The sequence below is a fragment of the Cricetulus griseus genome, chromosome 2 (assembly GCF_003668045.3).
Source record: "Cricetulus griseus strain 17A/GY chromosome 2, alternate assembly CriGri-PICRH-1.0, whole genome shotgun sequence".
Classification (NCBI taxonomy): Eukaryota; Metazoa; Chordata; class Mammalia; order Rodentia; family Cricetidae; genus Cricetulus; species Cricetulus griseus.
Window position 1 is genome coordinate 212,047,779 of NC_048595.1, and position 26,066 is coordinate 212,073,844.

The window sequence follows — 26,066 nt, forward strand, 5'->3', positions numbered from 1 at the left end:
GAGAGAAAAGAAAAAGGATAAAGTCCTTAAAAAAAAAAAAAATAGAGTAGCTGGGTGTGGTGGCACATTCCTTTAATCCCAGCACTCCAGAGGCAGAGGCAGGTGGATCTTTGTGATTTCAAGGCCAACCTGATACACAGAGTGAGGGGAAGGACAGCCAGAGTTACACAGAGAAACAAACCCACATGCTTCCATTCTTTTGGTTTTGCTGATGTGAAATTACCTGAAGCTTCACATGTGAAGTTAACCTCCTTAGCTTGGATTTTTCCTCCTAGCACTTTTTGTAGGGATTGTAGATGGAATTTGTTTAAAGTTAACTTTATCATGGAACATCTTGTTTTCTCCATTTGGGTATTAGTAATCTGGACTGGCATCTGTTGTTTCATAGAGTCTGCAGTACCATTGAGAAGTCAGGTGTAATTTTCAAATAGATCTGCCTTTGTATGTTATTTGGTCTTTTTCACTTGCAGCTTTTAATATTTTTTCTTTGTTCTGTATATTTAGTGTTTTGATTATTATGTGGTGAGGGGACTTTTTTTTTTCTTGTCCAAACTATCTGTTGTATGCTTCTTTTACCTTTATAGGCATCTCCTTCTCTAGTCTAGGAAATTTTTCTTCTATGATTTTGTAGAAACTATATTCTGGGCCTTTCTGGTATTTTTCTTCTTCCTCTATTCCTATTATTTGTAGGTTTGGTATTTTAATAGTGTTTCAAATTTCTTGGATGTTTTGTGTCAAGAATTTTTTAGATATCACATTTTCTTTGATCAAGTATCCACTTGTTCTAGTCTAGCTTCAATACCTGAGATTCTTCTGTCTCTTGTATTCTATTGCTGAAACTTACTTTGTAGTTCCTGTTTGCATTCCTAAATTTTTCATTTACAGGGTCCCTCAGTTTGTGTTTTCTTTATTGCTTCTATTTCCATTTTCAGGTCTTGAGCAGTTTTTTTGTTTCCTTCCATTGTTTTTTTCTTCTTGGCTTTCTTTGAGGGATTTATTCATTCCCTCTAATGGTTTTTTGCACATTCCTGGATTTCTTCATGGGATTTTTTTTTCATTTCCTCTTTTAGGACCTCTGTCATCTTCATATAGTTGGTTTTAAGGTCATTTTCTTGTGTTTCAGCTATGTTGGAATATTCAGGACCTGCTGTAGTAGGATAGCTAAGCTATGGTGGTGACATATTGCCCTGGCCATTGCTGATTGTGTTCTTAAACTGGTATCTAGGCATCTGGGTTTGGGGTGATTATAGGTCTAGGTACTGATTTCTGGGTTTGTCTCCATTGGGTGGGAGTTTTATTCCTTGGTTTCTGTTTCTCTGAATTTTCAGAGAGTCTCTTGGCTGGGAGTTCCCTGTTTTACTGCCCTGCTCAGCTGGTATGTTCATGAGGGATGGGAGGTCAGGAGGAGATGGTCTAAGGGATCCACATGAAGCATCCACATGGGGATAGGTGTGCTTGGGCTGGTGGTCTGTTGCAGCTCTAGGGGCAACCCTGAGAATTGGATCTGGGATAATAGAGAGGACCTGGGCCTGTAGCACCTCCTACGCCTAAACTTTCATCTGACTTTGGAGGACAGTGGGCTATCTACCTAGCAGGCATTGCCTATAGTTGTCCACCGTGTTGAGGGCTGGGACATAGCAATGTGACAGGAAGGGAAGGGCTGATCCTAAATTCACTCCAGAAAAAAATGTAAAATTAATTATGGTGATAATGGCATAACTTGGTAAAATATACTAAAAGCTATGAATTCTATATTTCACATAAGTGGTATGGTAGATGAATTATAACCTTAAAAAAGGCTTTTATATAAAAAGGAGATGACATTACCCAAGGCCTTGGATTTTTTTTTTATAAGTAAGTTTTCAGAAAGTAAATGTTACTAAAACTATGTAGACGCCCGAAAAAAGTCAACCCCATGAACAAGAACCAACCTAAATTATAAATAACTTGAAGAACTCAAGGGTTTCTCCACAGTGTTGCTTCAGGCACAGACTCTAAGACAGTATGCTTATGTTGATAGAGTTAGCACCAAGGGGAAGCTTCAGGGAGGAACTGAAGGCTGATGCTGCAGTTGGAACAGCATCCTAACACTAACCTTTGCTTCTGGTAATGGCAGAAGACCATTCTACTTATCCTGCCTAACTTCTTCATGTTTCTTTTTTTCTGGCAGGGTACATGTAACCCAGGCTGAGGGTGACCCCGAGCTCCTAATCCTCCTGCCTCCATATCCCAAATGCTAGTATCATAGACTATACCACCAGACCCAGCTTCTGCCCGAGAAATCCTAAAAGTAAGCCCAAAGTATTTGTTTCTAAGTAATTTAACTGTGTCTAAGAACAAAGCTCAAGAATATTTATAAAATAGAAAACATTTAGTACTCAATAGTAAAAGGTTAACAATTTCTGGCATCTAATCAAAGGTTACCAGTCAGGAAACTACAGTATTAATGGGGGAAAATAGATTAAAACAAATTCAGAACTGACACACATTTTAGAATTATCGCCAGAGGGTGATAAGATGAATACCTGTCAATGGGAGGTGGAATAAATTATGATTCATCTACCCCCATAGACCATGGGTCCCATTCTTACTGCAGTAAGCCTAGGAAAAGGAAGAGGCTTCCATCAGTAACCTAACATTCATATTGCTCTGCCTTTATATGGATCCATTCTCAAGAAGTTCAGTGTTCTTTCCCCCAAATTGCCTGTCAGTTTCTATTGGTGATAAGAAGGCCTGATGTATCAATGAATCCCAGAGAATTTACAGTATAGCATCCTTCACCGTTTTTTTTATCTTTGCAAAGTTATATATATAGTGCTGTGTAGGATGATAATGCTGTATCTGAGTTGAGTTTGTTTGAATATTACTATTGATTTCTGGGTTTACAGCCAATGAAGACCAACCAGAGAAGCCTCACTTTGATTGTCGAAGTGTGATATTTGAGCTGGATTCGTGCAATGGTAATGGGAAGGTTTGCCTCGTCTACAAACATGGGAAACCTGGTAAAGATCATTTCCAAAGCATGATCCTACAGTATGGGTGTGGTCTTCCTTGAATTTACCTGTCAGCCATCAGTGAACAAAAAGCTCTCTGAGATGCTTCCAGGTCTCTTCTTTGTGCCAAGACTCAGCCCCTCTTGTCCTCTCTGAAAATCTCCCACTAGGCTGATTTCTCTATTCCATCACCTTGTGTAAGTCCCTGTGGCCGTCAGTGGGACAGATGGAAAAAGCTTCAAGAACTAGTTCATAAAGCCATGCATTAGATAAGCCATTCAGGAAATATGTTACCTTTTTTTTTCTTCTTCTTCTTTTTTGTTTTTCGAGACAGGGTTTCTCTGTGGATTTGGAGGCTGTCCTGGAACTAGCTCTTGTAGACCAGGTTGGTCTCGAACTCAGAGATCCACCTGCCAAGTGTCGGGCCTTTCTTTTATACTTTATATGTAGGCCATTTAAGAGCAATAGAAACCTGAATTACTAGACCTCAAATCCCCATATTGAAAACCACAAGAAAGCAGGGCTAAATGATAGTTCCTGAGAGACTGTACACCTAAACAAAAACCACCATCTACTCCTTAGTAGCACTTCAGGGCTAGGGACCAAATCTAGAGCTGAACACAGTTAAGCTTTCTTCTTACCTCTTTCTGGTGGTGAAGAGGCATAAACATTAGAAATCACCTCTGGAGCCAGGTGTTGGTGGTGCACTCCTTTAATCCCAGCACTCAGGAGGCAGAGGCAGGCGGATCTCTGTGAGTTCGAGTCCAGCCTGGTCTCCAAAGCAAGTGCCAGGATAGGCTCCAAAGCTACACAGAGAAACCCTGTCTCGAAAACCAAAAACTAAAAAAAGAAAAGAAAAGAAATGGAAAAAAAAATGGTAGAAATCACCTCTGAAGAGAAGAGATCATTTCCAGGTAAAGCTGTTGTAGCAAAAGACTTGGAGTTGCATTGTACACAATAATTGGAATTAGATATGAGGACGGAGGGAAAGAGGCAATCAAACAAAGGGACAGATAGCTAAAAGCCATTATCAAGAAAAAGTTCAACTGATTGTGGTAATGACAGTTCTCTTTTAATGAGCTTAAGTGGTTTGCCTAAGTTTGTCTCATCCGAAGGAGACGGAGCCTGAATGCCAGTTGCTTCTTATCATTCAGAGCTTGGAAAGCCAAGCAAAAAGATCCAGACAGCTGCAGAAGACTAAAGAGTTGTTCAAGTCTGTTTAGGAGAGTGGCAGGATTCAAATGAAAATAGGCAGGTAGTTTTGGAGAAGGAAAAGAGTAAATGGGGAACACCTAGGGAGAGGTGTTACAGCTCTCTAGAAAGCTAATGAGCCAGAATAGGCTAAAAGTGACAGAAATGGAAGGCCACAGACAGATACAAGATAGGAACTGGCATATAGTGCCTGGGTTAGCTGACCTAGGATAAGATGTCATGCATGCAGGATTGCAGGAGAGAGGTGATATAGACCAGTGGTTCTCAACCTATGGGTCACAACCCCTTTGCGAGTCAAATGACCTTTCATAGGGGTCACCTAAGACCATCGGAAACACAGATACTTATGATTCATAACAGTAGCAACAAAAAATAATTTTATAGTTGGGAATCACAACATGAGAAACTGTATTAAAGGGTGACAGCGTTAGGAAAGTTGAGAACCACTGGTATAGACTCTCACATTGGTTGTTTTCATAGCACTTTTGATTAGAGACCTCTTTTTAAAAGACTGATTATTCAGAGTTTCTTTCCATCAAAAAAGAAAGAAAGAAAAAGAGAGAGAAAAGAAAAAGGAGGGAGCTCTGAGTCCATTCAGAACAGAAGCATCTGCTAAGATAGCCTTAATGAAATGCCTCAAGGTCAGAGCTAACAGAAAGATCCATTGTGTGATCAATCAAATCTATGAATACCAAATAAATGGGTAAAATCAGCCATGAGAGAACAGAATTGGGAGGCTAAAAGGGGAAAAAGTTTCGTTTTATGTTTTAAAACCTTTCTGCTATGGATTTCTCTTAACTATTAATGTTTATTGGCATTTTAGTTAAAAGGGAAAACATATTAATCTGTCCCTTTTTTCTTGTGCTATTTAGGATTAGCTCATGACACTGAGATCTGGTTCCTGGACAGAGCATTATATTGGCATTTTCTCACAGATACCTTTACTGCCTATTACCGCCTGCTCATCACCCACCTGGGCCTGCCCCAGTGGCAATATGCCTTCACCAGCTATGGCATTAGCCCACAGGCCAAGGTAAGGAGAGAACTCCCACCATCCCAAAATCTGATGTGTTTCAAGAATCTCCAATGAAAATGTTACATTCCAAATTCCCGGGACCCATATTTTTTAATAAGTAAGACTAGTGATTCCAATGTTGGCTGTTAGCCTCTCATGATTTGAATCTAATTAAGTAATCAGGATCAACAGGGGTGTTGTTTTTAATTAAATTTCACTGAGGGCTTGGGTCCAGACAATTGTTTTTTGACAATACAAACATTTAAAAGGATTAACAAGTTTCTAATTCCCTTCTGTTCCCAGTATATATCCCCATTGTCAGGTGCAGCTGTCAGTATGTATGCCCTCCTTGAGAGATTCATTACATGAAAAGCATTAACACATTTATTTGTATCTTTGTGCTAACACATGTAGTAATTCTGCACTTTTATTCTTTTTCACTTAGCACTCCATTGTAGAGCTGTTTCCATATCAGTACATATAGAACTGTCTTCTGTATATTACAGACTGGGCATCATTTCAAACAAAGATGCCAGGTTTATACAGCATGTATTGAAGGCACAAAGTGGTGGCTAGAACTGTTCCCTGGAATGAACTAGTCTGCTCCAAAGAGAAATCATAGTGATTTCTTACAGCACTTAATTAGCAAAAAATTAGGGACTGCATTCCACTGCAGCTTTACTAGATAGGGCCTCATTCTTCTCACATTTTTTTATAAGAACAGTTTCCATGTAATTAATGCTATGAAGTGTTTTGGTCAAACAATGGCACAAAAAAAAAAAAAAGTGATTGCCCTTTTTTCCATAACTTTCTGAGAAACTGCAGGTGTAGAGTACCAGCACACAGTTTACCATATGAAAGTTCTGCACTGACCTCTGTCACGCCATTTGGAGGGCTGGTGCTACTGGAGTATCCATGGTGGTCACCATCTGCTTTGATGGCAAGCAGGAGGACAATATCCCCTGGTGGGCTCACTAGTTCTCATACTGCATTTATTTTGGAGACCTTGAAAAGCACTGTATGTGCTTGGCCAGGAGTTGATGGGGTCTCTCAGCATTTTTCAAGGCAGTTTTTCATAAAAAAAAAAAAAGTATAAATTCAGTATTACATCAATGGATGTATAGACAAGAATTGTTTTATAGCTTTTTGAATTTTGATATAATCATATATACTTTACCAGTTGACATTTAAAAAAAAAAAAAGTGTGAGTTAGTGATGGTCAGATTGTAATGTCTGTCCTATGTGCCCCTACTCTTGTTTGGCCCATTTCTCACTCAGACTGTTCTCACCTCTGCCTTACAGCAATGGTTCAGTATGTACAAACCCATCACCTACAACACAGGTCTGCTCACAGAAGAGGCTGACTCCTTTGTGAACAAGCTGGACCCCAGCAAAGTGTTCAAGAGCAAGAACAAGATCTTAATCCCAAAAAAGAAAGTGCCTGTGCAGCCTGCCAGTGGCCCAAAAGGACCTGGGCCTGTAGCTCCTCCTACCCCTAAACCTTCCTCTAGCTCTGGAAACCCAACCCGAAAATAAGCATCCCATCAGCCTCAGAGCAGTGATATCAACGCAAAGATGCCCTGGGGTGGCCCCATCCTGAGACGCTTTGTGACTGTAGGCATTCTCCTGAGGACCAAAGCCTTAGGCTGGGAGTTGGGAAGACCATACTGAATTATCCCCAGGGGTCCTTTCCCCCCATAGGTTGTGCCAACTCCATCTCCAAAACCAGCTAAGACTTTCAGATGTGTCTAGAGATTTTTTGTTTTGTTTTGTTTTTTTATGTCTATACCCAATCCTTAATGTCTTAGTAATAATTAGAGAGGTCCTCCCCCTATAAACCCATGGCTCAATTCATGAAACATCAGTAACATGTGACCACCACAGATATGAAAATTTTACACCCTCAGTTGTATTAGCCACATTCCGAGTATGCACATGATAGTGGATTCCATATTGGATAACACCGAGATGGGAAGCATTTTTGTCATAGACAAAAATGTTTTTGGACAGCATTGCATGCGAACATTTTCATACTGTTAATTGAGGTAATGTTGATGCCTTAGCTTTATAGGCTGTATGTTTTGAGAACACATTTCAGAGACACAGTCTTGTGTTCTTTACAACCTATACCGCAAACACATCTCACTTGAGTCATTTTTTTTAATTCACTATAAAATCCCATGTTCCTAATCATTTACCTATAAGGATGTTTGTTTACCCATCTAGCTTTGTTTTGATGTGTCTACATTTGCCAAAACCATCTTTTTAAAAAAATTGACCCCTGCTGTGTTTTATCTGTTAAAGCCCTGGGCATTCATTTGTAGATAAAGCAAGTCTGTTCACAAGAATTTCCAGCTGTTCTGCTTATTCAGAGTTGAGCTGTCTCTCCCAACTACCTCTGTTCTAAGCAATGGCCTGTCTAGAACAGTGTGGGTGGCCAAGAGGCCTTTGTAAGTGTCCTGTAAGTCAGGAAACATAGTAGTATTAGACACTGAGCAACCCCACGGGTTTATCTTGTGTTAAATATTAGGCATATAACAGAATTTCTGTAAAGAAATTACTCTGATTTTCAGTTAAGAATATCTTATTCCTTCCTCTGCATTCCTGGAAGTGGGCAGGAGTTACCCATCTAGCTCCAGTGTTCTTGATGGCTGCAATTTTTGTACTGATATTCCAGAGTAGAAGAATAAAGAGTTCTGAGAAGGGGAGACTGTACACTCCCTTTACCATTGGGTAACTTATTCTATTTACCAGTGGTTCTCCAGACTTCTTTTTGTGCTCCCTCTACCCACTAATCATTCTAGGGTTCCTCTTTTCTATTATGTGATGGAGGCTACAAGTCCCTATCATTATCTACCTGTACTTCTCTGACTTCACTTTAAATATTTAGGGAAATTTAACCTGTTTGGGGGGCTAGAAAGTTAAGGGCATCTACTGCTCATGCATAGAACCCAAATTCACTTTCTAGCACTCACATGAAGCAGCTCACAGCCACCTGTAACTCCAACTACAAGGGGCCCAAAGCGCTCTCTGGCCTCCACAGGCACCTGTGCACACACAAAGAATAAAAATACTTGAAAAACTAATTTTTTGTTGTCGTTGTTCATTATAAAATGATACTCAGAAAAAAAAATGATACTCAGAAAGGGGGTGGGGACTTCAGTCTTTGTCTTAGGATTTCTGTTGCTGAGAAGAGACACCATGACCATTGCAACTCTTATAAGGACAACATTTAATTGAGATGGCTCACTTACAGTTGAAAAGGTTCACTCCATTATGGCAGAGAGCATGGTGTTATTTAGGCAGATATGGTACTGGCTATATCTTTTCAGAAGACAACAAGAAATGGTTTGTGACACTGGGAGTAACTTGAGCAAAGGAGACCTCAAATCCTACCCCACACTTCCTCCAACAAGGTCACACCTCCTAATAGTGCCATTCCCTTTGAATTTATGGGGGTCGGTTGCATTCAAACTACCACAGTCTTCCTCCTCCTACCACTTCCATTCTGTCAGGAAATCTAAGAAGAATTATGGCAGACTCTGGCTGGCTGCATCCACATTTTTTTTTAATAGTTCAGACACTGAAATATAAGTGCTCCAGTGTATTTGGGAGCACACAGAGTGTCATGTTAGTAGTGTATTCCATTGTTTTAAATCATATGTTTCAAGACAAGATCTGTCTAAATAACGCAGGCTGGCCCCAACTTTGCAGTTGTTCTGCCTCTGTTTTCCCAATGCTGGAATCAGGCATGCACCACCATGCCTGTCTACTTCTAATGGAAAAGTGTTTAAGACAGCATCACTCATCTTCTGCAGCTTCAAAACCAACCATATAATATTCAGTTTGGCACAAAAAGAAAATTCTATATGTGTAACTTTAATGATTCTGTGACTGTCAGACTATCCCTAGTTTAGGAGATAATTTGAGTCTTTTTTAAAATTATATTTTATTGCACTTGAGTACTTAAAAAATGTGTAACAATTCCAAGGAAATCCAACAGTACCAGACCATCATTTGTCTGCTTCTGTGTTAAGGTTAGAAGCAATCACAGTATCTCCATGTAGTAGGTATTGTTTGGTTAGTATTTGTGGAGCCATTGAATATTTGAATTTGATTCCAGTTATATAGCACAAATGAAGCACTAGAGGAGCCAAAGGAGTGGTGAACACACCCGAATCGTCTCTGCTCATGTGTGCACTCATTTGTCTCATCATACTTCCCTTGAACACACAAGGTCAGACTTAAGCAGAGCAATAAATCAGATGTGAAGACCTTCTGTATAGGTGGCCCTGTGTGAATGCATAAGCCATTCAGGGAACTGGCTCTTCTAAGAGAAAAAAAGGGCACTTCTAGCAAAGTCTTAACACAGAAACTGACTGAGGGAAAACACCCATGAGACTGATGTTTTTAAAAATGCAGTTAAGCCAAGCAGTGGTGGTGCACACCTTTAATCAAGAAACAGAGGCAGGCAGATCTCTCAGAGTTCAGGGCCAGCCTCGTCTACTAATTGAGTTCCAGGATAGCCAAGGCTGTTATACAGAGAAACCCTGTCTCAAAACACACACACACACAAACCTCTTTTTTAAAAAAAGACAGTTAAAATGTTAGTATTCTGTACAAGAAACTTAACTGCCCAGGAAAGAGCACTGTACTAGAATGTCTCATGATGTACTGATGCACAAAGTGTCACATCATCCTGCTTATAGGGAGGTAGCCAGGCCAAAGACAGGAGTAAAGGATCCAGCTAACATGCACATAATAGCCAATAGAATCTAATGCTTAAAGCTGGGATCTCTAGACTTAGAAATGTGCACCAAAGTCATTGGTATCATGTGGAAAATAAAATCTTTGGAGCCCACTTCGGATCTACAAAATCAGAATTGCCAAAAAAGATCCCAGGTATCGGGATTTTTCTTCCTTCCTTCCTTCCTTCCTTCCTTCCTTCCTTCCTTCCTTCCTTCCTTCCTTCCAAGACAAGGCTTCACCATGTAGCTCAGGCTGACCTATAGCTATGTAGTCTACCATTCTACACATACAGCCACTGTTTTTATTATGGATGTATCCCACCATGCTTAGTGTGGAATTTTTTATAGTCAATTTGACTGTAATACTGAATCAAACCTGGCTAAGGTCTGATTGGTTTGGCTTTGATTTCATGAAAAATACAAAATACTTTTGTAATCCAGTAAAGCATGTATAATAATGGGAATAGACTAATCAGTTTTTCACTTTTTACATGATGTATTTTCCTAAGGTATTGTATTGGAGACTATTAAACATTTACAGATATAAATGCAACAGTATAATTAATCTGCTGTGTCTATCACAGATTCAGTAGTTACCATCTCATAGCTAATGTTTTAGCTATATTCCTACTTCTCCAATTTTGTCTTTAAATAATTGTAACCTATTAGTTTTTTAAGCCATATGTCTTCCCTTAGGGTTCAGCCATTGCTTTAGTGGTTATAAGGAATGTTACTTTCTCTGTTCAGTGCAGTAGTTCACACAGGGTCTCTGGTGACATTTGTGCAATGTAATTCTGACCTTTCATTACAGCTGAATGGACTACAGGTAGGTAGCAAACCATGTTGGCTGTGCTCTTACCTTTGGAATATGTTGATAAATTCCCTTCTTTGGCTTCAGTCAATCCCATTAGATTCTGTTTTTCCAGCTGTATTGGTTACTTTACTTTGTACCATAACCAAAAGCAGCATATAAAAGAAAGTATTTTTGGCTTACAGTTCCAAAGGGAGAATCCATAATGGTAGGAGACGCATTGCTGCAGGTAGTCTGCACAGGAAACTGAGAGCATATCTTTATCTGCAAACATGATGCAGAGAGAACTGGAAGCAGGACAAGGCCATATAGTATATCTCAAAGCAAGGCCACACTTCCTAAATGTTCTATGGCCTTCCCAAACAGCACCACCAATCAAGGACCAAGTGTTCAAATATTTGAGCCAATGGAGAACATCAAGCATTTTCCTTATAAACCCACACAGCTTCCATTGTGGAGCTGTGACTGCTAAGTGAGTTAATGCACAGATTTAGCACTTAGAAAAGGCAGTTGCTGCTTTTCCTATTCTTCCTTTATAAAGTGACCCCATTGTATCTAGTTCTTAACTTTCTTCTAGCAACTGTCCTCTCCTAAGCTGTTCATTCTTTGCTTCCAAGACACATTTGGCTCTCTCCTGGGCCTTTATACCTGTAGTTTCCTCCTGAGGTTCAGCTCAGGTGTGCCTCTATCCAGAGCTTGATGAAGCCCCAGCTCACTTTTAAGAAGAAAACCATTCAGTGAACTTTGGTCATCTTACCTTATCTCTGTGGTTCCAGTGGATTTTGAGCAGGGGGTCAGGGTGTTGTGCTACTTTGTGTCCCATGAACCATTAATACATAAAATTTAATGTTGGTTGTACATAATTTTCCATTAAGTCAAATGTGTCATATTTTAGGACAACAACTAACAATGAAAAAAAGCTATGAAAATGTCTAACTTTTTAAAAATTGACAAGACAGTAACCACCTTAGAGTCTGGATATCCTTAGTTCAGCTTACAGACTATGTTTGTCAGAAAGCACTGTCATAATGAACTACATTACATATGAAGCAATTGAGTGCCCCTGGTCTTTTCTGCACCACATATTTTGTACCCAGAAGCCTAGCTGACTGAGTATGCCACCAACAGCTATCTTGATAAGTCACTAAAAGAACAAAAAAAAGCAACATGAGACATGCTGGGATGTACCACATCTTATCCTGTGTCTAGGAAATGTTCTTCAACATTGTTGATGCTCCATTTCTTCAGATGTAAAATGAAAATTTATAGATGGGCTGTAAAACTCTATTAAATAATGCAAATGGAGTACTCACATGGAGTGGTTTCAATAAGCAACAGCTTTTTAAGAAGCATTCAGAAAGTCCATTTTCTCCCCATGAATTACCTAACCAACAGAACCGATTGTTCTACCAGATGATTTGTTTGACAAAATTGATGATCTATTTTAATACATATCTTCACTGTCTATTTCAAAGCCATTAGCTTTCTTTTAAAATTGAAAAGACATTTCATTCCTTAAGCAATGTGGTACTTTTGTGGTGTAGTTATCTCTCAGATAAAATGATTTCTAATCAAAACTAGAAATGGCTAAAGAATAATGGATAACTGACATTTAATTTGATGACAGTCTCCCACAGCTCCTGTTATGCCTCCTAAGGGAAAAGATCGTGATTGTCCCTTTCCCAAATGATTACCCAGTCCTGGCACACAGTTACCTCCAAATGTGGCACTCAGTACACATTTGTGAGGTTGTACCAGTTTTTTAGGGCTGTCTTAACAAGGTACAACAAAGTTGATGGCTTAATAGACCATAAATTGACTCTCCTGTACTTCTGGAATCCAAAAGTTCAATATCACTTTCATAGGGCCCAAATCCAGGTATCCCTGGGGCTGTACTTAGGAGGCTGCCCTGAGAACCTGTCCCTGCTTCCTGAAGCATATGTTAGTTTGGGTCCACATCACTTCAATTCTTGCTGCTTTCAGTCCACCTTCTCTTCCGTGTTTCTCAAAACTCTTCTGGCTGTCCTTTATAAGGACACTTGTGATTGGATCTGAGGCATACCTAGACACTGCAGGATCTTCCTTAGAAAGGAATTTTAGGTCAGAGATTAGAACATGAGGCTCCACAGGTGCCATTTGTCAATGTGCCATAGTAGTGTTTGCCACTATACCACCTCAAGGAACCATGAATATAAAATTTTGCTTTGAGAGTCACACATGATCCTGAAGCCACTTAGGAGCTGGGAAACTAAGCTGCTACCCGTGCCCCTGCTCTTCATCCCTGCATTGTGTTCAACAATGAACTTGGAACATGTTCTTTCAGCCTTCCCAGGCTCTGTGCACAGTCTCCTTCATCCCCAATTTCCTTTGAATAAGTTACCTTTTAAGCAGAAAATAAATCCTTAGGGTTCTGAAAAAATCAGTTATATTCAACAAAATAATGTTTGTCTTTCATCACTTTCCAGCATTTATGTGATGATAGAGACACAATAATATCTGTGGTAATGACCTGAAAAATTAGCAATGACATCTTACACAGGTAAGGCACCACACACTCTTTAATATTTCACAAAGATCTTGTAGAGAAATTCAATACAGGACCTAGAGAGAGAACTCAGACAGCTCTTACAGAGAACCAGAGTTCAGTTCCTAGCACCTGGGTCAGGCAGCTCACATCCAGCTGTAACTCCTATCCCAGGGGATCTTATACCTCTTTTGGTTTCTGCAGATGTATACATACATGCACATACACAAGCACACACACTTTAAAAACTGCTAAATAGAGGCAGACAAACTGTGAAGTGGCAACAAGAAGAGGAAATAAAAATCCTCCAGTTTCACTAAAAAATGACTACCAAGCTTAAAGGTGCAGAATCTTTTTTCACTGAGGCTCATCTGAGCCTCTTTGATGTATCTGTATCATCAGTAGACTTGAACAATCCAACAGGAAAATAAATGGCACAGGACAGTGTTATAGAGCTATCCTGAAAGGAAGGCTTGGAAGAACTCTTACTGGTGTATTTTAACTACACTTTGAAAATTACCTCCTGCAGCATGTCTACACTAACACTCCCTCAACAAGCATCACTGGGTAAAGAAAAGACAATTCGAGAGCTGACTTCTTATACCACTATCTTGTACCTTCTATGTTATGGGACATGGAAAAACTGTTCAGTGAGAATCTTGTGTATTTCTCCTGGCTTTCAAGGCAGGAAAGACCAAGCATAGTTCACTAGGCACACAGTGTGAAGAAAGCTCTGCTCAGGCATGTCCTAGTTAACTGGCTCTTTCCTAGTGTGAACATTATCAATACAAAATAAATTATTTATATCTATTTCTAAATAAAATGAATCATGGGGTGTACATATAGGCACATGTGTACACACACATACATCACAGCTTCAGCTTGCTACTGAGGTCACACAAGGACAACTAGCCCACAGGGACAGTGGTGAGTCATATGAAGACAGCTAGCCGCTTGAGCAAGGATCTCCACCTGAGATTTTCCACTGCTGAGCTGATGTCACCCCCTAGAGTAAGCCCCAGCAACCTACATATTTCTATTGTCTAAAAACTTCCCTTTGCCTAGCTTCATATAGATCTAGCCCTGGATTGCAACATCCCTCCTATTCCTGAACAAACCAACTCAGCCATTTCTCTGCTGTTAGGTTGTCAGTGGTGATGAAACAGTTCTTTTGGGGGAAATAAATTATATTGGCTTTTATCTACTTCTCATATAAAGAAAGAAAAAAATCCTTGTGGGACTGGGGCAATGGCTCAATGAGCAAAGTGCTATACAAACATGAGTTTGAATCCCCAGCACCCATGTAAAAGCCAGACTTAGCTGTTTACCAATAAAACCCCAGCACTGTGCAGGCTGGAGACAGGTAGGTCCTGGAGCTCACTAGCCATCCAGTCTAGGTTCAATGAAAAAACTATCCAGATGATTAATATTAATAACAACATAAAACAATGGAGGAAAATTACATCATTCTCTACTATTCACACATGGTACACACAGGAATATAACACACACACACACACACACACACACACACACACACACACACACACACGAAATCAAATTCCTTGTACTCAGTAACTTTCAAAGTCATCTTCACATTAGACATAGGGGTGGAAATGAGATGATTTTTTAAATGTTCCCAAGTCTAGCCCGCTCTCTAAACCACCTCAATCACAACATCTTGAGGAGGGTATGGGAGGGAGGTATAGCAGTAGCTTTCAGTACACTAGGTGAATCTCATCCATGGATTTTGTGCGCACCTCTGTCCTGCTACTTATCCCATGTTGCACTGAGTATATTCAAAATGAAGCTCTAAATAAGACTCTCCTTACCTGGGTGCAAAGGAAGAAACTAGTTAACCTCACTTGCTTTACAGAAGCTTTTGATCCCTAAACTTAACATTGTTTTCACCCAGTCACTGAATGTGACCCATGCTAATTCAACAGCATTCAGCAGAACACTAGGGGCCTCCCAGAAGACACTGAACTATCATTCACCAAGCAGCAAGACAACCACGCAGCTTCCTGTGTTTATACATCTCTGTCCTCTGTGATAGATAGCCCATGCCTGAGTTCAGTGCTGGGGCAATAAGCCAGTGCCTTCAAAGCCAGTAAACCACATGTGAAATAATTCACACACAAAAGGGAAATGACTGTAATGTCCTATGCATCCTTTTCAAGGGGTGATTAAATCAATTCCCTAGTCTGTAATCTACAAACCCCCACTGACATTCCCAGCCTCTCATGCAGTACTCACATCCATCAGGTAGCCTCTCCCAAATGCCTGCTTGAAAGAGTGATCATTACCACAGGTTAGGGAGGGCACAGTCAAAGGGGTAAGTATGAATATGTCATCTTTTTATAGATAACATCTGCTGTGTGTTATCTATAAATCCCCATTCCAGATACAGAAGTGCAGAGGTTTTGAAAGGTGGAACATTCATCCAGCTGCTGAAAGTAGCTACTGTAAATGGTTTACCTTTTCCTGGCTTGGGAGATAGGTTTTTCATGGAGAGACCTGGCCAGCCGAGGAGCTTCTGTGGAAATCAGAGTCACTTCCTAGGCACCTGCCAGCCCCAGTGTCACTCTGAAACTGCTAAGATCCCTGAATTAATCCTGTCTTAAACACTGTAAGTCTTGACCACTTGTACTCGAGACAAATGAATGTAAAAACTATAATGCTCTCTGTAGACAGCACTTTAAGTTCTCCTTCATCTGAGTAATTAGCAAATTTTCTGAGACAATGAATTTTTATATAAAAGGCAAATATGTTGGTTCCAGAACAGTTCAGCTGTGTGGTGAACTACTCTAGTCTCTGTTTTAACATCACACAAAGCAAGCCTAATGGGTAAGGAACAAGGCTAACAACAGCTAACATTCCCTGCAGCAAGGGGTGGATGCAATTAAATCAGAATGTCAAAGAGCTTGTTGTTGGGGCTACTGAGTCAACAAAATACAACCCCAAGGACCTGAAGAACATGCCAAGTACGAGTTCTTGCTGACTAGGAAGTATGTGACCCTGCCTAACTATTTAAGATCGTCCATCTATGAAAATAAGTTTCTTGTGATGGCATTAAACTCTGTTTATTTAGTAGTTGAAACATGGTGTACATTATGAGTTTATATAAACATTTAGTACATCTAAAATCCACAACTGGTAGACAATCTGTGCTTGCTTTTGTGTACAACATTGGCATTTATATCTGGACATTTTGTTGTTGAGGAGACTCTGTTTCTGAGTCTAATCACATTGCCTCGTGTTATCATCACAACTGTGACAGGAGTGATTTGTTCCTTACAAGGGTTGTTGCTTCCTAGAAAAGGTGTCACACTTGGAACTAATAAACCAGGTATCAAGGAAACAAAAAACACACAGCTGACTTGATAAACAAAGTACATGCAGAAGATCCTGGGGATCTATGTCAATGTACAGCAGCGACACAAGCAGTGTAACACCCAGAAATGAGCTCTCAGTTCTCAACCATCAGATGTTTAAGCCAAGTCTCCCTACCCCTGCTGAAAGGGGTGGGGCTAGCCTGAGTCTCTGCTCAGCACACTTCTGAGGGCCTAAAAAAGTCACAGCTGCAGTTCAGACGTGCCAACCAGGCCCAGGGCTCTGGCTTCTTCTGGAGTCAGGCCACTCTTCAAGGTTCTTCGTACTGTAAGTGGTCCCCACAGGTCACAAACAAAGAGACAAGAAGAGAAGAGGGTATTAGCAAGAGACATTTGGTACTCAGTGTAACAATCCCCATCAACCCAAGAATCCAGGATAGTCCAGAGCTACTCTGCTCTTGCTGAATGAAGTACCCTGGGAGAAATCATGGGATTGCAAGGAAGAGAGGGATGCTCTCATAGGGTTTCTAAAAAATGGGTACAGACTTCAGAAAGTGTAGGTGGTATATGGGAAGCTCAATGCCTTCCTAGAATGTAACAGAGCTGCAAGAGCCATAACATGTGAAACCTAGTTCTAATAATGCAAGGGAAGAAAAAATAAGCACCATATAGCTAGGGGTCAGCAAGTTCCCAACAGCAAAGCTGTGGGAGGAAATACAAAGTTGGGTGTATAACCAAGAACCTGGGGTCCTGTGCAGCCAAGAGTTAGGCAGAAACCAGGGCAAGGGGCGATGGTCACAAAGAGTCTGTGAGTGATGTGGGTCTCAGTCTCAACTTGACAAAGGACCTTTAGAGACAGTGATTGAAATAATTAGTGTTCTTTCTTAAATAGATGACAAAGAGCAAACTAACCAGTTTCTGAGAGAATTTAGTAGATGCTTTGTATGTATCATACAAGTTTCAAGAAGACCAATTGGAGTCTACACCACCTCCACTGGGACACTGTTGGTCACTGGAGGTTGTTCATATTTCACATGAAATAGGCACATATGTAGCTTGGCAATACACATTTCCTATTGTTTGTCATTGATTTTGATAAATGTGAATGAAGTAGCAACTGTCTCTGCTTAAGAAACCCTGTCATGTAAAGGTTTGCTATATTTCCCTGAAGTTACAAATTATTTGGCCCATTCTAATTATTTGGAGTTCATAAAACAATAGGGGTATTTATTGGTTTTAGAATGCAGAGATCTACCTCCTTATTCTAATCACAAATTAACCATTTCCTCAGTTGATTGGACAGTCTACTAACCAGTGCAGAAAGAAATAAGGCTAACCCCTTGCATCTTTCCATTCTTTATTCCAGACTCGCCCAAGTCCTATCAGACCTTCTCCAAAAAGCCAGGGCCCCGTTTCAAGGGTCTGTTAGCAGTAGCCCTTAATCTATGCCTTCCCCCTCCCATGGACAAAAGCTCAACTTAGCATGTAGCAAAGGATCTGAAAGTTCCAGGCTGTTTTCATCACCATCCCCTCCACTCTGGGTCACATGGATGCTTAGCACAAGAACAGATATGGTGAAAGACTAGAAAGCCAGTGTTCTCTTTCTGTATGCCAGCTTCCCATTTGGGAGGATGATTTATTATTATGAAACAAACAGCTATTCAGTGAAGAAGACTGTTTCTGAGTCTCCCTATAACCACCTCTCTGACCAAGGCTTCCAGCTGAACCCAGATTTCTTTCCATCATCATAAACTTAGCTACTGGTCCAGCCTTGCCCTCTAAGAGCTGGTGACTGTTCATCTGGGCACACAGCTGAGGTAGGCGCCCTCAGCTGTCTTTAGAAGAGGAGTTAGCCCATGAACTCTAAAAGTTTGATCAAGAAATTCTAGTCCTTTCTTGTAACATCTGTTTTATTTTTCCCCAAAAGCAGTAGTTTAAAGTCTCAGGTCTAGTGTTAATTTGTTCTATACAAGAGAATATATATAGTTGGCTTAGAATAAGGAAAAATATTTTTTCTTATTGTGAGTCATTTAAAAAAATCAGAATATTTCAAATACCATCTTGGAAAGGAAAAGCTAAATTAACTATGTTGTACACTGGTTATGGTTCAGTGCTATGTCTAACATGTTGTGAGACAAGTCTACTTTTAAAATAAATTGAAGAAGCTGGGTGTTGGTGGCACTAGACTTTAATCCCAGCACTCGGGAGGCAGAGGCAGGTGGATATTTGTTAGTTCGAGGCCAGCCTAGTCTACAGAGTCAGATCCAGGACAGCCAGGGCTACATAAGAAACCCTATCTTGAAAAAAAAATGAACAAAAATAGATTGAAGAGTTTTTATGATTCAGTAAAAAAATCATCTCTAGAGTATTTTATCAGCTAGAATAGTTATTATAATCCTCAATATTCTGTAAAAGTAGTAAGATTTTAATTACATTTAACAACTGCAAAATGTGTCTCACACCCTTTAAGAAAAGGCTGACTATGAGTCCCTGGTTTGTGCCTATGTTCTTTAATAGGTAGAGCACATGGTAACATGCATGTGATCAGCAGGGCAGACCCTTTCAACAGATGGGTCCAAGAGAAGAAAGAGCAAGGAGTGTGGGGTGGGGTGATTCTCCATAGCCACTACAGCCTATCCTGTATCAGTCTGGGGAGGATCCTTCCAACACCACTGAGCTTCTCTATAGTCTAAACAGGCCAACATCCAGGAAGCCTGGGTTTACAATCATATGCAATCCAATATGAAAAGGCAAGGCATCAAAATATAGAAAATCCCAAGTTCTAAGAACACTGTTCCTGGGTCAGAACTGCCAAGCCACCTGTTGAGCCATGCCTGGAATTTGTGGCAGAGCTGGAGTGACACATCACAGGCTAGCAGTCTCTTGATGAGATGCTAACTGGCAGTAGCAGAAAAGCAACAGAATTGCTGTGGGAGCCTGTGGGTGTACTAAAATGCACTTGGCATGTCTGAACTGACTGTAGTATCTGGTATCAGCTGGTAGGTAGGTCATGGGCAGCAGCCTTGTATAAGCATCTGTCATTGCCCCCGGGGACCTTCAAGTGACCTTTAAAGACTACAGGTCACAGATTTCTAGATTTTAGGACTCTGTTTCATTTCTTGTAGTGCATGGACTCTCTCTCAAGTGAACTATGTACCCCAGGCATCTTGACAGTTCATATCTATTCACCTTGTCACTATTATTAAGTAATTAAACACAGCACTGTCTCATACTGAGGTCTATTGAAATCACTGAACTTCACGTATATTTTTTTCCAAGTTGTTTTTGTTTGTGTTACTCTGGAAGAGCTTGGCTTTATCGTCTCTTTAAAATAGGAATCGAAATCTAGCACCCCCACCTTTAATTTCTGTAGATAGTGCCAGTAGAAATATACACTGATAGGTCTAGGACACTGCATATCTTATAGTAACTGTGTCACAGGCAACTGTGTTTGGCTAAATAAAGAATATATGGCTGCTTTGCATAACAATGAAATAGTAACTTTACCACAGGAAATTATGACAACCACCAAAATAGGCATTCTCTGGGCAGATTGAAGAGGAAAATTCATCATTATATTGTTCCCAGTGACATTGTGGGTAGAAAAATCTGGACCATGGGTTGGGTCCAGCATAGACAAGCAACTTGTAGAATATCTTCTATCTTCAAGAAATAGAAAGCTAAGCCAATGTCTCAGACAGTCTCCCTATTGAAAGACCCTGGCTCAACCTTGCCACTCTATGCCAGGGTATTCCCAGGTCTCCATCTCTCTCTAAGCTCACTGTAGCATGAATCTATTTAGTCTTAATAAAAACCCAGAGTCAGATATTAGGGGATGCGAGCTAAAAGATCAGAGGAGAAAAGCAGCCAGCCACTAAAGTTCTTACCTCTATGAAATCCTCAGACAGACAGGGCTGAGCTTCTGTCTCTATAAATCCTCTATAAATCCTATAAATCAGACTGAATGGGCCCAAGATCCTGTGGCCACCCCTCCTTGTATCCTGTCTCCACCTGCCTAGTGCTGGGATCAAAGGCATGAGATTCCAAGTGCTGGGATCCAGGGTATGTGCCACCACTGCCTAGCCTCTAAGGTTGATGAGTGGCTAGCTCTACCCTCTGATCTTCAGACAAGCATTATTTTTTAGGGCACAAACAAAATATCACCACAGCTATAGCAATCATAAGACGGTAAAAGTAACACAGAAAAGTTACATACAGAAAGAAAAGAGCTGTCTGAGAGGCCCATCCTTCCTAACATACAGGAAATGTAGATACCACAAAGTAGTACTAGAGCATGCCTTCACATAGTATGACAAAGGCCTGCATTACTGGGATTTAGCCTATGTTGTTCAGCCAGTGTAGATCAGCATCACTTTGGAGAACAGTTTGCCACCTGAGGCTAGCAATGCCAATTCTGGTCATATCACCTACTTGTCCTCACCCCGTTTACCCCCTCCCCCACCTAATGCTGCTTCTCTTCACTATGAATGTGAGTCCCTGCTGGCATTGGTAAATGAGGCCTTGATTTAGTTGCCCTGAGATGGGACCCATGAATCTCCATTTGTAGCAAGGTTCTGCTGAGATGACCATATTGTTGAAGCCTAATTTTGAGGAACTAGTCTCTGACCAAGTTCTTAGACAAGTGCACCAGGAGACAAGCCAAGAAGCCATAGCCATGCTATGGAAAGACCAAACTAGCAACAAAACTAAATGTAAAGGCCTTCCATGGTGGTTGAAAGGCACAAACCAAATGTATTCTTGAAGATGTAAAAATGACAGGACAACTATTGATTGCCTTTCATTAAAACCTGGAGGGAAGCCAGGAATTATGATGCATACCTTTAACTCAGCACTTGGGAAGCAGAGGCCAAAAACTATCTGTGAATTTAAAGATAGTTTGATCTACACAGTGAGTTCCAAAGCCAGCCAGTGCTATCCTCCTGTGTAACTAATCCTCTAAGGGGCAGGGACTAAGAGGCCCTGAGTCATTGGTCTGGATGAGCAAAGGTACCTAGAATTTTAGATCTTGGTAGAAGACTCTAACATACATACAAGACTGAGAACCATAGCTCCAGAACCTTGATATTCAACATGAGTACCAAAGGCCAGCAGCAGCATCTTCACCTAGGAGCTTGCCATAAACCAACTCTTAGCCTGCCCATCGTCAGTAAAATTGCAGCATCACCCTGACCCCAAGGTTATTTTCCTTTCTATAAAAGTCTTTCCAACAGACACTAATCATATGAAAAAAGCAAGGTATGATGGGCTGAAGGAATTTGTTTTTTCATTCTTTACACTGGAAGAAAAGCACAGTAATAAGACAAACAGAACTACAAGGCTAACCATTGCATCTCATACCTGAGTCAGCCCTGTGTGAATCTCGTGGGCTGGAAAACTGGGAGTATCCTGTATTTGCATTCCTACTAAGTTCTCTGCCTCCTTTTCCTCCTCACCATCCCTTATTCTCATAGTCAAATGCAGTAGACACTCAAGTTGTCCCCTGAATGACCCAGAAGCAGGCTGAAGCCTGGAAAATATGCCTAAAACACTATGAGACACAGCTAATGCTGGCAGATGCCAAGGATCCACAGGGATCCCATTTCTCCACAGAGAGGGGTGCCTGTGAGAATCAGTGGAGTGCAGATAGAGGGGTCAAGAGCACACAGCAGGTTCAGACCAAAAGACTAACTAATCACATCGAGTTAAAGCCTGTTTGAAAGGAAAAGGGAAATCCTGGTCAGCCCAGGAGAACATTGACTGGTAAGCATTCTGCTTGTTCATTGATTCACTTGTTATCCCTGCTTTATACAGTTAACCTTCCAGAGACTATGGTAAGCCCTAGGAGGAGCCAGCCTATATCTGAGCAAGTGGCCTCTGGTGCTGGGTGAGGAGCAGAAACACAGCCTCTAGTAGAGCATTTGGTAGTAAGCCTTACCTCCACATACTAGAGGCTTTCAATGACCTTGCTAGAGTTAGGATATTAATTGGTAGCGGTTAGGGCACATACAGCAAGTATATTTGACAGGTATAGCCGCCACTCCTCCCTCCTTAATGGCAGACACCAATAGGAACTTCTTTTCTTATTGCTAGGAGTGTAGGTAGGCACTTTAAGTAGCCATTGGACACCAACAGGAGCTTCCTTCTGAGTTTCTGACTTTCCAGGTCATATTGAAGCGTATCACTGTGTGTGACAGTTGTGTAGCTTGGTCTGTTTGTGGGGCTACTAGTAGTGGAATCAGGATCTGTCCCTGACACTTGAGCTGGCTTTTAGGAACCCATTCCCCATGCTGGGTTGCTTTGCCCAACCTTGATGCAGCGGAGGTTAGTCCTGCCTCAATTTAATGTGCCATGCTTTGTTGGCACCCATAGGGGGTCTGCCTCTTTCTGACTTGGAGACACAAGAGGATCAGAAGAGTGGGGGTAGAAGAAAGGTGGGGGGAAGGAACAGGAAGAGAAGAGGGAGGGGAACTCTGGTCAGTATGTAAAATAAATGAAAAAAATTAATAAAAAAAAGAAAAGTAAAAGAAAGGAAAGAAATGCACTCACAAGATTTGCGGTTGGCCCTGGAACGCTTTCTCTCCCGTGGCACCACTCGCTGACTGGGCACTTGGGTGGCCGATTTGACAATACGGTCCATGATCTCATCAGCTGCATCATCAGTGACATTAGGTGACTCATCGGTTCCCATGTTCCATGAGCTAGTGGATCCTGAAAGATTAGACAGCCAGAGAATGCCATGTGCTTACAGAGAAGAGAAGCAAAAGAAGCAAAACGTTGTTTTTGTGGAGCTGACATCCATCAGAGGTGGATTCCCACAAGGACCTGTGATAGCAGAGTTGGTGACATGTACGGGATGCTGGCCCGTCCCCACCTGTGCCTGCTATCCTGCCAGTGCTGTGGAAACCTGAATTGGGATATTTATTTTGTATTTTCTTACAACACAGCTGTGTTCCTGTCTCTTGTTAATATCTCTCTCCCTCTCTCTTGTGTCCGCCATTAATACCTGCAGGTCCTATGATCACCTGGGGGCAAATGACCTAAGCCAGATGCTACATAGCACAACCGTGGCAGCCAGCAAGGTACATCCAAGGCAAGGAGAGTCCCTGAGGTATTGCTGAATCAGCTCCCCATCAGTAGCTGTATGTACCTAGTCAATGTCACTAATAGCACTCTCTTCATGTTAAACAGAAACCAAGCAGCTTTATGATGCACACTTTATGCTGAGATTACCTCTAAAAAACTGAAAGGGGATTTCCCTCTTCAATCAGCAGCAGGGAGCACTCGCACAGTTTGTCTTTGAAATACCTCTCTGCTCCTCGACAAGAAAATGTGTTTTGTGAATAACTAAGTGTTAAGGCCATCCAAATCTGTCCTTCAGCCATGCTTCTCTTTGCTGTGGATACTTAGGGATGGGTAGTACTGTTGATTTAACTACCTCACAGATATGTTAAGGCATATGGGGGTAAATCTCAAAAACTTTCTCAGTCTTACTAAATGCTCAGAAGAATCGGGCCTCTGTACCACAAGTGTGATGTTCAGCATTATATTCACAGCGAGCTTGGATAATTAAACTGGAGAATTAAACTAGATTTTGAAATTATTGTACAATTTAAAGACTGTCTTTTTTAGTGCCCCCCCTTTTCAAGTATTTCAAGTGACCACATTTTAATAAATCCCAAAGTGGTAATGAGGCCGCTGCAGAGGGGAGGATGACATAAGTTTTAGATGCTGAGAGACACTTTTAAAATACCTCAGGCTAATTACTGTTCATTTGGGGGAAGGAACTTTTCTTCACAGAGTATAATAATTCAATTGTGCTTGGAGGACAGTCTATCATTCCTGCTGTTAATAAAATTTATTTTACAATTTTTTTCTTTTTGTGAAATTTTAGTATTGAGGTCTTAGGATGTGAAGACATCCTAACCTCTTCCTGAGATTTTTAACTACTAGAAATCCTATTTCCTTTATTTTGAAAATGATAGGTTGCTTTCTCTTAGATGGTTTGTGCTATTTTCTGTAATCATAGCTAATTTAAACACAGCTTATTTTCTTGACCATTAAAGTTTGTAACCTAAAGATAGACTCCCGCTTTCAATGAACTTAAGGAGCTAGCACAGTCTTTTCATCCCTCCCTCCCTCCCTCCCTCCCTCCCTCCCTCCCTCCCTCCCTCCCTCCCTCCTTTGGGAAGTAGCTGTTGCCAAAGTGATCAGGTAGCTGGTGGTTCTTGTATAATGGGAATGTGCTTTGTGGACAGACACATGGGGGTCAGTGTTCATTATGACATTTGGTTATTCCCCAAATGGTTCTACTCCATTCTAGAAGTCTGAAATGTGTAATTTGAAATCCTCAATAATATCAGTTAGAACCCAATAGTAATTTAACATCTAGGACCATGGCCTTTGTGGCAGATTAATGTCCTTGTGAAAACTCTGGGATGATGAGGGGCTTCTTCAAAAAGAAAGATACAGGGGTATCCCATACTGTTCAGTTCTATTCTTTTGTGTTTGTTTTTGTTTTTAGAGACAGGGTGTCTCTGTGGCTTTGGAACTGTCCTGAAGCTAACTCTTATAGATTAGGCTGGTCTCGAACTCACAGAGATCCACCTGCCTCTGCCTCCTGAGTGCTGGGATTAAAGGCGTGGGAACTACCACCCAGGCCAGCTATATTCTTTAAACTTCATTTTGTAGTAAATGTGTAGTTTCACAGACCTATAGGTTAGAGCTCTCAAATTCAAAGCCACTGATCCCCAGCCTGAGTGAGTCCCAGCTGAAGCTAAAGAAACGCCAGCTTGCAATTCTGAAAGTGGGTAAATGATTTTTTTAAATGTTTTAAAAAAATGAATATTAAATATGTTAATAAATATGTATTTACCTCTTCTTTCATAGTGTTATATTTAAACTTGTAAGGCTTATAAGCACCTTGCTATTAATGATCTAGAATTTTATTGAACTATATGGGAACAATGTTTAGTAAACTATGATATTTCTGAGTGAGCGTGTTAGGGGATGTCCATCCATGCGCAAGTGTGTGTGCTTGAAATCTTGCTGTGAATATGGGAGAGGCTGAGGGCAATGTCTTCAAGTGGCCAGGGCTGTTATAATTGTTGACACAGCTTTTAAAGTCTACTTTGCTTAGCTTCCTCAGGGGCATACCTACAACATCTTCATGTGGACAAAGACTAACCATCCCTGCTGCTTATAGCTAAGGGAACCTGTTTGCTCCTATCAGAAGGCCACCTTTTCTTCCATCATTATAAACCATTCTTAAAAACAGGCTCTTCCCTGAAAATCACCTTTTTAGAGTTGTTGCTGAGTTTCTCTGTGCTCTCAGAAGGGTCTGGGTGCTACAATGGGAGGCCAGAGGCCCCATGGTTGACCCAGCTTTCAGACTGGACCTCAGTCTCTATGACAGTGGCTGTCCTCAGGGGAGA

At 40.9% G+C, this 26,066-nt stretch overlaps 2 protein-coding genes across 2 annotated transcripts in view; one reads left to right on the forward strand and one right to left on the reverse strand.

Annotated features, from left to right (window-relative positions):
* Tpgs2 (tubulin polyglutamylase complex subunit 2) overlaps window positions 1-8,306 on the forward strand; it is an 86,649-nt gene extending 78,343 nt beyond the window's left edge. The window contains exons 5-7 of the mRNA XM_027400595.2: window positions 2,889-3,002; window positions 5,078-5,238; window positions 6,523-8,306. Of these exons, the coding sequence (XP_027256396.1) occupies window positions 2,889-3,002; window positions 5,078-5,238; window positions 6,523-6,756 (509 nt within the window). The 3' untranslated portion in view covers window positions 6,757-8,306. The remainder of the gene's footprint in view (window positions 1-2,888; window positions 3,003-5,077; window positions 5,239-6,522) is intronic.
* An 8,064-nt stretch (window positions 8,307-16,370) lies between these two features.
* The window catches only part of Fhod3 (formin homology 2 domain containing 3), a 418,808-nt gene continuing 409,112 nt past the window's right edge, over window positions 16,371-26,066 (reverse strand). Inside the window, exons 23-24 of the mRNA XM_035440244.1 lie at window positions 23,182-23,343; window positions 16,371-16,961 (exon numbers count right to left, since the gene is read on the reverse strand). Of these exons, the coding sequence (XP_035296135.1) occupies window positions 16,879-16,961; window positions 23,182-23,343 (245 nt within the window). The 3' untranslated portion in view covers window positions 16,371-16,878. The remainder of the gene's footprint in view (window positions 16,962-23,181; window positions 23,344-26,066) is intronic.